Source organism: Coregonus clupeaformis, chromosome 27, assembly GCF_020615455.1.
Source record: "Coregonus clupeaformis isolate EN_2021a chromosome 27, ASM2061545v1, whole genome shotgun sequence".
Taxonomy (NCBI): domain Eukaryota; kingdom Metazoa; phylum Chordata; class Actinopteri; order Salmoniformes; family Salmonidae; genus Coregonus; species Coregonus clupeaformis.
The window spans coordinates 20,534,921-20,549,716 of NC_059218.1; the positions used below are offsets into that span (position 1 = coordinate 20,534,921).

General features: G+C 44.8%; 1 protein-coding gene across 6 annotated transcripts in view; it reads left to right on the top strand.

The window, feature by feature from the left end:
- Window positions 1-3,304: 3,304 nt before the first annotated feature.
- The window catches only part of LOC121541607 (NMDA receptor synaptonuclear signaling and neuronal migration factor), a 58,983-nt gene continuing 47,491 nt past the window's right edge, over window positions 3,305-14,796 (top strand). For all 6 annotated transcript variants that reach the window (XR_005995776.1, XR_005995778.1, XR_005995777.1 and 3 more), the window contains exon 1: window positions 3,305-3,660. Coding sequence is in view for 3 of the 6 variants with exons in the window: in XM_041850754.1 (XP_041706688.1) it covers window positions 3,590-3,660 (71 nt within the window). In the remaining 3 variants the exon portion in view is untranslated. The remainder of the gene's footprint in view (window positions 3,661-14,796) is intronic.

Here is a 14,796-nt window from a genome sequence, read left to right on the forward strand (position 1 = left end):
ATTTGGGATGCAGCCTATGTCTATTGCTGTCCTATCTATATTTGATGAGTAGGTCATCCCAGCATTAGTATTCATCATAAAGTATGTCACCGTGAAATGATTTCCACCTTAGAGAAGACATCGCTATCCCAATCCAAACTCAGTGATGAAATTGAAATAGAAAACCACTGACTGACACGTTCAATTAAATCAAAAGCTTGTTTGGACGACATTAACATAATTCCTAATTATTTGCTTATGCAAATCAAACTGCTCATTGGTGTTATTGGCAACTTGTCTGGCTCAGTCGGTAGTGTAAATGTCACAAAGGTGACATCTGGTCCAGACAAGAGAAGAACAGAACACTGAGAGACATTTCTTATGCTGCATACAGCCACATCAATGCTTCTGGATGTGTTCGTAGCCGTTGATTATCTACAGTACGCCTGGGTACTGTAATTACATTCATAGCAGCCTTATTACAGTGAGATTGATGCTGTGGCTGGACCATGTGTTCAGGGAAAGTGGATGAATGGTTGTTGGCTGAACTTGTTTAGCTGTTTGTTTTCTCTAGCAGCTTTGGCATGATGGAGAGGAGAGCAGGCATAGCCAGGGAGATGAGACCAGCCAACCAGCCCTTCCTCCTCTACATTCACCACTGCCTTCTCATATTACAGAACACAGATGGAGATGGAAAATGTGTGTGCGTGCGTGTGTTTCTGCATGTCATTCCCTTATACTTTTGTCTGTTGATCAGGGTAGTAGATCAAACATACTTATACAGGTGAGAGGCAGAATGGAAGCACAGCATTCTGGATCCATACACACACACACCTCCACACATCTCCAAACACACACACACACACACACACACAAAAGCACTTTCTCACTCCTTGCCTGCTGATTGCACTATCCATCATCTGTCTGAGAAAATCTCCCTCCTTGGGCACACTTAATTTCTATCTTATCCCTCCATTTCTGTCATTTTACTGCTGCCATCTATCTCCTCCAGCCCTCCCCCTCTTGCTTTCTCCTGTCAGCTGATCTCTGCCTTCTAAGAGAAATACTTCCATAGTTCTCTTTATCTAGATAGAGAACCATTTAACTGCAGACGTCTGTCTACATTCTACCTCATTTATGATGATGTAAATATCTTAATTTGCATCCTTTATTTATTCCTTTGTGATCAAGTGTCTTCATAGAACAAAATAGCAGGACAAAGGAATTAAATAATAAACAAAACCAGACAAGCCATCAAGAAGCTAGACATATATCCTGTTTCCCTCTGACCCTCCCACAGGACCTCAGAGATTTTAACTATAACTTATGCTGGTAAGCGTGGCAGTACATAATTGATGTCACACTCTCTGGCACATGCTTTCTTGCCACAGTCTGTGTTTTTCTCAGTTCTTATTCTTTTCTAATTGCATCACCCTCTTTAATACCTTCATTTCAAAAAGACCCCTCTTCAACAACTGCTGCTGAGAATGTCCTCATACACCGTACTCTTCAGAGGCTTGTTTTTATTTTGCAACTAAAGGACAGTAACTTGCAGCTCCACTGGGTGAAATACAATGGTGGCGCTCCAGTGCACCTAACTGATTAAAACTGTCAAGGTTTTCCTTGTCCAGTCCTGTGGGACTCTCAGGCCACTGTTTGTCTGACCACCGTGTTGCAGACATGCACTGACAGTAGAGTAGCTATCAGACCTGTGTGTATTGTTTCAGCACGAAATACTGTGCCTTTTCTCCTAGTAGTACATCTGACCTGATGTTTCAGGACCATGGAGAGCGACACACATTTTCCGCCATGTAGGTTACACCTGGATTTGGTTGGAACATTGTCTTACTTTCTTCTTCCAGTCTCACAGAATTTGATCAAGTAAAGCAATGTTTCTACTCTAGTGCCTTTCTTTTCAGGACCACAGAGAGCGACATATTTTTTCTTACTGGTAGTGAGATCATCTCAGCTATTCCAAATCTAACTAAGATGGATGGCTGAGAGTAAGATTTTCCCCATAGTTGCTGATCATGTTAGATCTGAGATCACCTTCTGGAATGGCGGAAGGAGGAAGGATGGATGTCCTTTCATAGTACTCAACGGGGCAGAGTCAAACGAGAGCGACACTCCAGCCATGCACTATAGGCTGGTAGAACTACTCGACTCAGACTCAAATATTGATCAGCTATTTCATCAGTCAATCATGAGTGGTTTTAGGGCCAGAGGAGACACATATATCTCTGGCAGACATATGAATTGAGGCTTTTAGTGAAAGGTGTGGGCGGAGGTCAATACAGTAACTCTCTAACTCCTCTTATACTTTTTTCCACACTCACACACACACACACACACACACACACACACACACACACACACACACACACACACACACACACATACACACACACACACACACACACATGACCTATTTTCTGCTCACACTAGTCGTAGCTGCACCCCTGTCTTTAATCTGTACATTCATCTGTCCTATTTCCTCCCTCATCTCCTCTCCTCTTTAGTCTGTGGAGCCACGCTGTCCTTTCGTCATTCATCCCTCTGTTCCTTCCTTTATCTGCTGCCTCACATGATCTACTGCCTGACTGCCTTCAGCGCACACCAATCTGGGGTGCTTTGTTTTATTTATTTGTATCCCTTTTGTCTCAGTGTGTGTGTGTGTGTGTGTGTGTGTGTGTGTGTGTGTGTGTGTGTGTGTGTGTGTGTGTGTGTGTGTGTGTGTGTGTGTGTGTGTGTGTGTGTGTGTGTGTGTGTGTGTGTGTGTGTGTGTGAGAGTGTGTAACAATGACTGAAAAATATTATATGACAGACTCCCAAGGACGTAGTATTCGAAGGCTGATGGCCTGTTACTTGTTCCTTTGTCTGGTGGCTATGTTTGCTGTGTCTGCCAGTGGAGTGTATTTATACAACCACAATACCCCAGTGTATCCTGCCCTGTGGGTTAACGATTTGTGTGTGTCTCCAGTCACTCGCTTTGTGCTAGCTAGAAAGTGACTCAACTAAGCACCAAAAATACTTACAAGACTCCTGCACACCTTATATCTTGACTTTAGGCACCTTGGAATTTCACTGAAATGTACCAAGTAAAACGTGGTCCTCTAGGGACAATACACTTGCACATACCTGTATTTGTGTGTACAAACTTATACTGCAGGAATTCACCTTGTGGTGTAGGGGGATGACAGCTCCTTATATGGCTCAGTTTCCTGTCAACACACACACACACACACACACACACACACCCTGATGATGACAAGCAGGAGTCCAACCCCCTAACATCCCATTTTCTCTGGTTCTGATCAATGAAGAGAGAGAGAGAGAGAGCGTGTCTTGTATTCGTACAATACACGTTACCTCACACGTACTCTGAAGACACAGCAGCGAACAGGGCACCCGTATATATCCGTTGCATTACTGGCTGTTTTCTTTCAGAGAGAGCTCTGCAGACCTGAAAACACCAGGATTCCTGCCGAAGTGGAACGCACGCCAGTTACCACAGTCTTTCCTGGATTCCCTTCAACCTTCTCGCCGCATTTCTCCATCCTAGGTTTTCTGGAATGAGCTGTTTTCCTGCTTGCGTCGTTTCCATGTCAGCATGGGAACTGCCGTGTCCAAAAGGAAGAATATAAGAAACGATGCGACATCTTCCGTGGCAGCAAAAGTTAGGTGAGTGACCAAACACCCACCTACAGACTAGCCTATTGGCATTACCGTCGTATTTTAGCATAAATCTGTTATGCTACAAAATGACTGAACATAGCGTTACATAGGGCCATATAGTGACATTAAGGCTACCCCTTTATGCAACAAGAACAGGTGTATTTAGGCTAACCAACGAAATTGCGTAATTGCGCGTTTATTAACGCCTCGATCTATTCACCGTGGGTCCCACATAATTATTCCACGTTATGTCGTCCGGTGCAGGACAGGTAGGCTAAATATCGTCATAATAATCGGGGAGCAACATCAACCCGTCGCTGCTTCTGCAGCTTGCTCGACATGACTTGGTTGCACAAATAGCAATTGATGGGTTACACAATTTATGCCTTTAGGTTCCCAAAGTGGCATTTGTTCTCACCATTGACGCAAGCATGTCTCTGGGCGCATGCAGAAGGTGTGTATAATGACAGGGATGTCCACTTATACTGGATATCTGTGTGGTGCAGTGCAATTTAGATGTTTTGAGCTTAGTCCATTTCAACTTCAGTTCACTCTCTGTCTGGATCTCGTTTACAGACAACAGTTAACACATTAGCACAGATAGCTCTTGAAGGTGGCCTAAAATCAAACATGATATGCAAAAGAAAGGTAAAATCATGACAACATCGTCTAACCCATTTAGGAGACTGTAGCCTATGGGTCCCACTGAACGGATGGTGACTTGTTTCAAACCAATGGATCAGATATGAAGGACATTTACCATTAACTGTTATCTTTAAAGAGAAACAATTGGATTTGTAATGGTCTGCACTTGACCTTAATAGCAGCGACTACCGCTCTTGGATGCATTGGCGTTGCACCCTGCGGGAAAATGATCGAGCTATCAATTCATCAATCAGCCGCAATTGACTCGCGCGCCTTCGGTGATCAGCCGTCACCGTGAGTTATTGCACCGGTCGGAGAAGGGAAACAGAATGCCTATAAACGCCACCGTTAATTTATTAAGCAAAGAAAGCAACAACAAAAAAGCTCTATTTGGCAGGTCTCTGAGGCTATAGGCTACGGCTAACCAGACTAAACGACCTGCATGAGCTAAACATTACTTCTCATGTCCTGTAAAAGTTTAAACACAGGTCGTTAATCTGGGAGATTTCTGAAACCGTGTCACCCAGGCAATAATCTGCATTTACGTTTATTCTAAAATTGGCTATGCGCAGTTATGCTGTGTTTACTGTTTGGGAATATTGAACGGATTAACCCGCAGTTTTCTCAATGCACGTCATCAGTTTATGGATTCCCAAAAGATAGATAGGTCCCGACTCAATTTGGCCAATAATGAAATCAGTGTGTTAGCTGCCTCGTACCATCATGGCTGCAGCTGCACCTTGGTGAGATTAAATGGAACATACAGCAGGTGGAATAGAAGAGAAATTCACAGAGATAAACATATTTGATTGGTCACACATGAATTGCCACACAATATTCATTAAATGGAGGTCACTGCATGACCTTGCATCCAGATGCTGGGTTAACTTCACAGATAGATGTTGGATGGCATTGGCATGCTTATGTCATTCAATGTGTGTGTGTGTGTGTGTGTGTGTGTGTGTGTGTGTGTGTGTGTGTGTGTGTGTCTGTGCATACGTGTATGGATATGTGAGTTTGTGTGTGTAAACCCTCTCTGTATGCAGTGCTGCCTGTGTGCGCACCACTCTCTGTACTGCGCTACTTTCTGTGAACACACACAAAGGGCTATAACGAGAGAAAGGGGACCCGGAGCACGTAATAATATCACGTCACAGACACACACACACACACACACACACACACACACACACACACAAACACAAACATACACACACGCCAATCTCCTGCCTGACACATTGACATTATCTCTCATGCCTTTCAATTGACTGGAGTATGAATGATATGTTTGAACATACAGTAGTATACATCAGAGTAGTATATCTCCAGGCTCAGTACACTCCTCAGTACACTCATCAGTATAATCATCAGTACACTCCTCAGTATACTCATCAGTACACTCCTCAGTACACTCATCTCTGCTCAGTCAGCTCCAAACTTTACTGTCATTACTGAGATCACACATCTAACACTTTTAATATTCATTGCTCACTCACCTGCATATGAACTCATCAATGCATGGTCACGCACAGTACTAACCTAATCTCTCTCACTCATCGCAGGAGGAAAATAATCCTGCAGCAGGAGGATTTGAATATCTGAAGAAATATCTAGAATCGCCACCAGGGGGTAGCTGGAAGTGGTGTTTGTATACAATGCAGTACCGTACCTACATTAGATCAATTGTTTTATTATATGTTGAAGGCAAGCAGTAGGCAGAATACATTATTTTGTTTACCTCATTTGAATCCTGCCCTTTGACTCATGGATGAATGTCTATTTTTGACACGTTAATTCCACATGGTTACAGGGTTAAAACAGAAACAACTCAAAGGTTAACAGTTTAGGCATTGGGGAAGGCTTAAAACAAAATAATTAAAAAGACGTGCCTATCTATCATCAGTATTCACAGTATTCTTAATGCTTGCTAGAGCATTGTGAACTGTCGTAGCACAGTGGTCTAAGCAACGCGCTCCGGCTCCGAGCCTCATGAGTGCTGGGCGATCCCGTGACTACATTAATTAGGCCCACAAGTTAATTGCATTTATTTAAATGTTTTCAAGAAGTTAAACGAATAGTCTGATCATTTACGCATCAAAGAAAAGTGTCTCAGCTCAACAAAAGCCTGGAGATATACTACTCTGGAGGAACGTTTATCGTTCTACAGTAGGCCTACATCGATCAATTAACTGATGGCCCAAATCAGCTCATCAACTCAACTAGGGAAACACAAACAGTAGCCTATTGTCAGTTTTCACACCTTTCATTATTGTCACGCCCTGGGGACTCATATGTTGAGCCAGGGTGTTAGTTTCTATGTTTAGTTTTCCAGGTTTCTGTTCTGGTATGTTGTATGTTCTATGTTCATGGTCTAGTTCGTTGTATTTCTATGTTGGCCAGGGTGGTTCCCAATCAGAGGCAGCTGATTCTCGTTGTCTCTGATTGGGAACCATACTTAGGCAGCCTGTTTGGCACTTGTCTTTTGTGGGATCTTGTTCCGGAGAGGTTTGTGTTTTGTTAACCTTAGGACTTCACGTATCGTTTTGTTGTATTGTCTAAGTACTCATTAAAAGATGTACGCATATCGCGCTGCGCCTTGGTCTGCTTCCTATGACGATCGTGACAATTATGTGACAATGGATAGGCTAACGGGTAGCATAAAGAACGTAGCCTATTGGAATATAATCAAATAACAAGGGGCCTATTGCAACCATCGATGGCACTAGATTATCGCCAGCGGATGTCTCATTAAACAATCAATAGCACTAAATTCACCTGCACAGCTGATCTCAATTGCAACCATTACTGGTCACCACATTACCGCTCCCTAAAAGATGATGTCAGTGTTACCTTAACATTAGTTTTGCTTGCAACCAAAGTCTTTCAAGATACACTATATATACAAAAGTATGTGGACACACCTTCAAATTAGTGGATTCGGCTATTTCAGCCACACTCATTGCTGACAGGTGTATAAAATCAAGCGCACAGCCATGCAATCTCCATAGACAAATATTGGCAGTAGAATGGCCTTACTGAAGAGCTCAGTGACTTTCAACGTGGCACCGTCACATGATGCCACCTTTCCAACAAGTCAGTTTGTCAAATTTCTGCCCTGCTAGAGCTGCCCTGATCAACTGTAAGTGCTGTTACTGTGTAGTGGAAATGTCTAGAGGAACAACGGCTCAGCCGTGAAGTGGTAACCCACATAAGCTCACAGAACGGGACCGCCGAGTGCTGAAGTACGTAGCAGGTAAAAATAGTCTGTCCTCGGTTGCAACACTCACCACCGAGTTCCAAACTGCCTCTGGAAGCATCGTCAGCACAATAACTGTTCGTCGGGAGCTTCATGAAATGGGGTTCCATGGCCGAGCAGCCACACACAAGCCTAAGATCACCATGCGCAATGGCAAGCGTCGGCTGGAGTGGTATAAAGCTCGCCACCATTGGACTCTGGAGCAGTGGAAACGCGTTCTCTGGAGTGATGAATCACGCTTCACCATCTGGCAGTCCGACGGACAAATCTCGGTTTGACGGATGCCAGGAGAACACTACCTGCCCCAATGCACAGTGCCAACTGTAAAGTTTGGTGGAGGAATAATGGTCTGGGGCTGTTTTTCATGGTTTGGGCTAGGCCCGTTAGTTCCAGTGAAGGGAAATCTTAACGCTACAGCATACAATGACATTCTAGACCATTCTGTGCTTCCAACTTTGTAGCAACAGTTTGGGGAAGGCCCTTTCCTGCTTCAGCATAACAATGTCCCCGTGCACAAAGCGAGGTCCATACATAAATGGTTTGTCGAGATCGGTGTGGAGGAACTTGACTGGCCTGCACAGAGCCCTGAACTCAACCCCATCGAACACCTTTGGGATGAATTGGAACGCCGACTGTGAGCCAGGCCTAATCGCCCAACATCTGTGCTCAACCTCACTAATGCACTTGTGGCTGAATGGAAGCAAGTCCCGGCAGCAAAGTTCCAACATCTAGTGGAAAGCCTTCCCAGAAGAGTGGAGGCTGTTATAGCAGCAAAGGGGGGACCAACTCCATATGAGATGTTCAACGAGCAGGTGTCCACATGCTTTTGGTCATGTAGTGTATGTTCGCCCTCTGGTTGGTATTGTAATCGAAATAACTTAGTCCTTTTTGAACAGACTAAAGGCGATTTATCTATTTGACCAGCATTCTGTACAATAATATAAATCAAGTATTTCCTCGTTTACCTCGGCAAATCTACTGTGGCAATTTACCCAACACTTTGTAAGAAAGGAAACTAATGTTGGAGTATCCTATTGTTATTATTTTATTTGTTTACTATTTATGTTATCTAAAAGTGTCTGGTATGGTCATTTCTTATCAAGATCAGGGGTAAAATATCCTTGAACTGTCTATATTTAAAATGGTAAATAATTATTAAATGATTTGTGCCAGAAGGGCGTGGGCTGGAATCAAACTGACGCCAACACTGTAGGCCTATATGTGCACAGCCTAACCTCTAGACCACCCCAGGCCACGATTGAACTGAATCTTGACCTTAGGATACACTTGACACTTGTATGTCGTAGCTTAGTGGAGACCAATATCTATCTTGTGTTATTAAGCTATGTAAAACGACGGTTGTTGATGTGTATGGCTGCATTTCAGATACATTTTTGTACATTTGAATGTTGCAGTAATAAGACCTAGGCCTAGCGTTTGAGTGAGCGAGAGATACAATTATGTTGATAGCAAACCCTGATCCCAATGACTCGACTGCCCCCCATGGAGAGAAAGAGAACTGCTCATTTTCAGGGACTCACAACGCTCATTTAAATTTCCTGATGCAGCAGGAAAGTTTTCTGAGACGAAAGAGTGATCAAGTTAAGATCTGACATTTCTACACACACACACACACACACACAGTATGTATCTCTCTCATACACACTGTCATATCTGTTTTATACAGTAGGAGCTGGCCTATATGATTGGTATTCACAGCCAGGCCTGTGCTGCGCGACGTTGTGACCACAGAAAGCCATTCAAAGGGTGTCAGGGTCTGTGGGCTGAACGTGCTCAACACACAGAAGCTCCTCCAGTGGTCCTGCTTTCCACACACATGCATTCACGCACACACACACATACACACATTCACACACATGCACAGGCACGCACACGCAGACACACAGACACACACACAAAACAATCCTTCTTTCCTGCAAACACACACACACACACACACACACACACACACACACACACACAGTACAGCTGGTACACAGAGTCCTTCTATTTGATGCGCCCCATCCTGCTGTCCTCCCCATTGTCTAAAGGGCAGGCCGGGCTCTGCAGCTCTGCAAGCTGCTCCTCATATCAAAGTGGTCTTTCTTTCTGCAGTGCCTGTTCTCCTGCTCTATCCCACTGTGCTTGACCCTGTGACTTCTTATATTCTCTCCCTCTGTGTTCCATCAAAGAGCCTCATACGCAGTACCCTCTGTCCCTGCTGGATCGCAACACATAGCATGTTCCATCTTTATCTTAGCTACCTAAGACTTTTGACATTTGGCATCCATAGGTATCCCACCTATGGATTCAGTGCCAAGCGTTCTCTTTCCTGTCCTCTTCTTTTAGCCCACTTCAACGCACTCATCTCTGAGCCCTGAAGCAGCGAAACAGACAATCTCAGGTGAACGTGTGCGTCCTGTGTTAGTGGGACATGTGGCTGAGCTCCGTGGCTCCTCCGTGCTCCCGTAGGCTGGTGTCTGTGTGATGGATGAGGCCAGCTGTGCTCATCCACAGTGGCGAGGCCTCTTTGTCTGGCTCATCCGCTCCTGGCGTTAGCGTCAGGAAACACAGGGTCACACTGTGGAGGGAGGGCCTCACTGAAGAGCTCCGCCAGGGGACACAGCAAACGACTGGAGATCACGCACACCTCAGCCGGCGGGTGTCCGGACAGCTGGCTGTGTGTCCGGTGTCTGAGTCATCACTCATTACCGTTTACCGGTATTTTTACACACTCTTGTTAGTATATACAGTCTGGTGAAGAGTGATGCTTCACGTCTTTACAGCACACAGTGCTTATCGTATAGGGGTGGATGGGGTCGGACAGTGAATCCCGTCCAACAGTCAAATGCCCCGCACTATGAGGTGTCTGGCCACTCTAGGTGTTGATTGGACAGTGCAGGCAGCGTGTTAGATTGACACAGTGAAGATGCAGAGACAGCCGCCTTCTGCCCAGGTGTGTGTATACTACAGAGATAGATAGAGATACCATCTTTATATATGGCATTAGTCTGTGAGCGCACGGGCAGCGCCATTGAGGCAATCTCCATTTTGAAGTAGTCAACTTTCTTCTTCTACTACTTCTATGAGTTGGCAAACTAGTGAGAAAACTTGTGAGAAAACACACCTAGTGTTTTCTCACAAGTATAATTCATTGGCTGGTCCCTCCTGATGACCCTAATGGAATCATGTAATCGTTCCTTAACCCATAGGAAGTCCCACCAAGTTGACTACTTTAAAATGGTGCAAGCCCTCAATGGCAATGTCCATGCCAAAACGGGCTTTATCCATCTAGAGTCCTCTATCTAACTCTATGGTGTATACCTGATTGCATTACAGATCACACAAACTACTGAAACTTTCAAACAGCTGAGGCTAGAGCAATAGATAGCTCACCCTGCAGCCTTTTGGATAATCTTTGGAAATATGGCATCAGGAAAATCCCCAAATCCTTGTTCTGTGTATCCTTAAGGAGAGTGGTATATGATAGATCAATTGAAGCTTATTGGACTACTACAGCACTCTGAAAGATGGAGCGATGAGGTAGTAGATCTGGGGCTCACACTCTCACGTTCAGACACACTCCTGGGTTTCTTTCAAAGAAAAGGCAGGCGGGTTGAAAGGAGTGCCAGTGCAATATAAATACAATTAGTCATTATATTTCTATGGCTAGTGCATTGTCTCTGGTGGTGCAGTGTAGCAGATAGACCAGGGGCTAAGACTATCTTTCTTCTGTCTTCTCCCGATCCTCTGACATTATTGTGCTTTCCCTCTGTTATTTATTCATTTACTACCCTGAACTGTTTGTTTTTCTGAGCTGAACTATCTTAAGATAAACTTACTCAACTCCTGTGTTCTCTCTCTTTCTCCCTCCCTCTCATTCCCTCCCTCCCTCCCTCTTTATTAGAGGCTATTAAAGTGATTGCTGTTATTACGCTGATTGGGTGAGATGATACCGATTTCGAAGTGACAGCAATTAGGCCTCTGTCGTGTTTGGTGCTGGTTATGTGTGTGGTTATGTGTGTGTGTTTGTGTGTGTGTTTATGTGTTTGAGTGCAAATGCTTCTGTGCATGTGTTTGATGAGCTGCGTCGTGGGCGGGAGTGAATTCAGTGCCTCACTCAGGGTTGAGGAGGCTGAAGTGGCACCTACTCTCTGACGAAGTGGCATGTTAATCGGTCCTCTGATCAAGTGCTGGGCCCCAATGCCCTATAAAGCACCCCTACAAGACCTGCAATTAGAGAGCCAAACTACTCACACCTATCAGGTGTATTTAAGCTCAGGAAGTTGAGCTAAGCAGCTGGAAGAGAAAAATCAATTAAATTAGTGAAACGGTGAGAGGATTAGATTAGCCAACATTTAGAGATATTGCTGGCCAGCCTATTGTTTATAGATAGAGGGGAGCCAAAGGCTGGGGAATTGGTCTGCAGGTCTGCAGGTATTCAAGGACTACTGGGAATCCTGCCATTGAACTGCTGGTCATCTTACGGCATTAGTTGTTTGTCCTCTAAATGATAATGGAGTATGTTGTTTCACTGCATTAAGACGTAAAGAGAAACGACAGGGAAGGGATTGTGAGTTGATAGAGAAAAGGGAACTTCTTATGCATTTTAAGCCTGTGTTTACACAGGTAGCCCAATTCTGATTTTTTGCCCGATCATTACAAAACAGCTGACCTGATTTGTCAAAAGGCCAATTACTGGAAAAATAATCAGAATTGGGCTGTCTGTGTAAACGCAGCCATTGACACACACAAACTGTACATACATACGTACACATATACACATTGTAGAACACAGAAGAGGAGTATGTGGACTGTTTGTTTTGTATACCGTGTGTATGAAGTGGTGTATAGAACTCAATATGACAAGACACTTTTTTCAGCTAGTACTAGTAAGAGGGTCGGAAGTGTTGGGTGGCAAAGTGACAGAGAGAAAATGATGCTGAAACAAAATGGTGCCACCTATTGGCAATCTGCAACAGCGCAAGAGCTAACAGAACAGATCCTATTATTGACTTTTACAGACTCATAGAAAGACTCTATACTGTGGATTTGTTTGCGTCTCTGATGTTCTCTCGCACAGTAAAGACTCCTCAGTGTAGTTTTGGCAGTGAGTGGGTTGCATGTTCCCCTGCACAGCTGGATGCTGTATAATGCTTTCTTCCCTCCTTTGAACAATTTGTTTTTGTCATTTGGAATATCCCACGACAATACCTCTATACTCACACAGACCTCAAACTCTATAATATAGTAGCATCCTCACAACATTTCACCACCCAGCCTTATGATCACCATTGTCTAGCTTAACGGTCCTGGGCTGCAGGCATAGGCACTTGTCACCTCAATTCTCTCTCTCTCTGCTCTCCCTCTGGTTTTCTTTCCACATCCTCCTCCTCTCTCCTCCCCCTCTTCTTTCTCTCCCTTTCATCTTTAATATGCTCCTTTCTTCTCTTCCTCTCAGTTGTAATCTTCCTCCTTTCCACCTTCCCCAAATCCTTTACCTCAACCCTCTCTTCTCCACTCACATGTCTGGGAGTATGCTTCCACCTTCCTCCCCCCTCTGTCTCTCTCTCTGTCACTAATATGCAGTCTCACTATCCCTAGTGATCCCTCCTTCCCTCTCACCTCTATACAGTTAAGCATCCTCCAGATGGGTCAGTCTCTGGGGTGTGATGGGGGAAAGGAAGGAGAGAGATTGAGAGAGAGAGAGAGAGAGAGAGAGAAGGGGAGGGAGGGGGAGAGAGAGAGCTGCAGGGAGAGAGACAGAGAGAGAGGGAGAGAGGGGGAGAGAGAGAGGGGGAGAGAGAGAGCGGCAGAGAGAGCGACAGAGAGAGACAGAGGGAGAGAGAGGGGGAGAGAGAGCGGCAGAGAGAGGGGGAGAGAGAGCGGCAGAGAGAGACAGAGTGAGAGGGAGGGGGAGAGAGCGGCAGAGAGAGACAGAGGGAGAGAGAGGGGGAGAGAGGAAGCGAGTGAAGGAAAAATTTGAAAATAAGATGGAGTTGGAGAGGCGGTTGGCTCTCTCTCTTCTCCTCTGTTTCTGCTCATGTTTTATGGATGCTTTGTGTCTCCCAGGCAACCGTATGTATCCTGTTGTTGATTTTAATCAAAGCTCCAAGCTGCTGAATAATAAAAAATGGGGAAATTAAAAAGTCTTCAGAAGCTTCAGAAGGGATGGAGTAATTACTCATTACACCAGACCAGCTTAATCGCACTCTGCACAGGGAGAGAGAGCTTCCAGCAGGTCTGACTAATCGCACCATGACGAATTGCACTAGCTCACACACATGCATACATCCACAAACACAAACACATACACACACACACACATACCAGAGGAGGCTGGTGGGAGGAGCTTTAGGAGGACGGGCTTATTTTAATGGCTGGAATGGAATAAATGGAACGGTATCAAACATACTGTATGGAAATTACAATGAGCCTGTCCTCCTATAGCTCCTCCCACCAGCCTCCTCTGACACACACACACACAAACACACACACACACACACACACACACACAGCATCCCGGAGAGGATGCCACTGTTTGGCCAGAGAGGAAGGAGGAAGGTGCAGTGACAGAATTGCACTGACACATGCATGCAGAGCTATTTTTAAATGTGCACAGGAGCCGTTTGGTGCACGTGTCGAGACACTCCTTTGCTGGTGACATCACCAAACCCAGAGACACAGACTGTTACTGTGACTGTGGTGTGGCGGAGCGTAAAGCAATATGGCATCTACAGTACCTCAGAGGGGCTCTGAAGTGGACCCTTTTAACTGATGAAAACACTGAGTCGGAGAGAAGGTGGGAAATAGAAGAGAGGGAGCGTTCCCCCTGTCTCTCTCCGATGTAAGGATCCCAGGCAGTCCCAGGGAATTTTCTGTAGAAGATCTCACATGGTTGAGATGCCTGTGTTGGCTGGCCTTCATTAATAATTGTGAAATTGTTAGATATTACTTGTTAGATATTACTGCACTGTCAGAGCTAGAAGCACAAGCATTTTGCTACACCCGCAATAATAATCTGCTAAACACGTGTATGTGACTAATACAATTTGATTTGATTTGAGAGTGCTGTCAGGGATAACGTGTCCACCCAGAGTGTGCCACTTCTCTATCCTGACAAAGCTACTGAGGGATAGTTACCAGTGTAGGGAAGGGGGTGGTACATAGGAACACCTATGGATTTCCATTTCTATGTGTGGATTTGTAAGTCAGTCTTTTCATGGTTGTCAATGTGAATA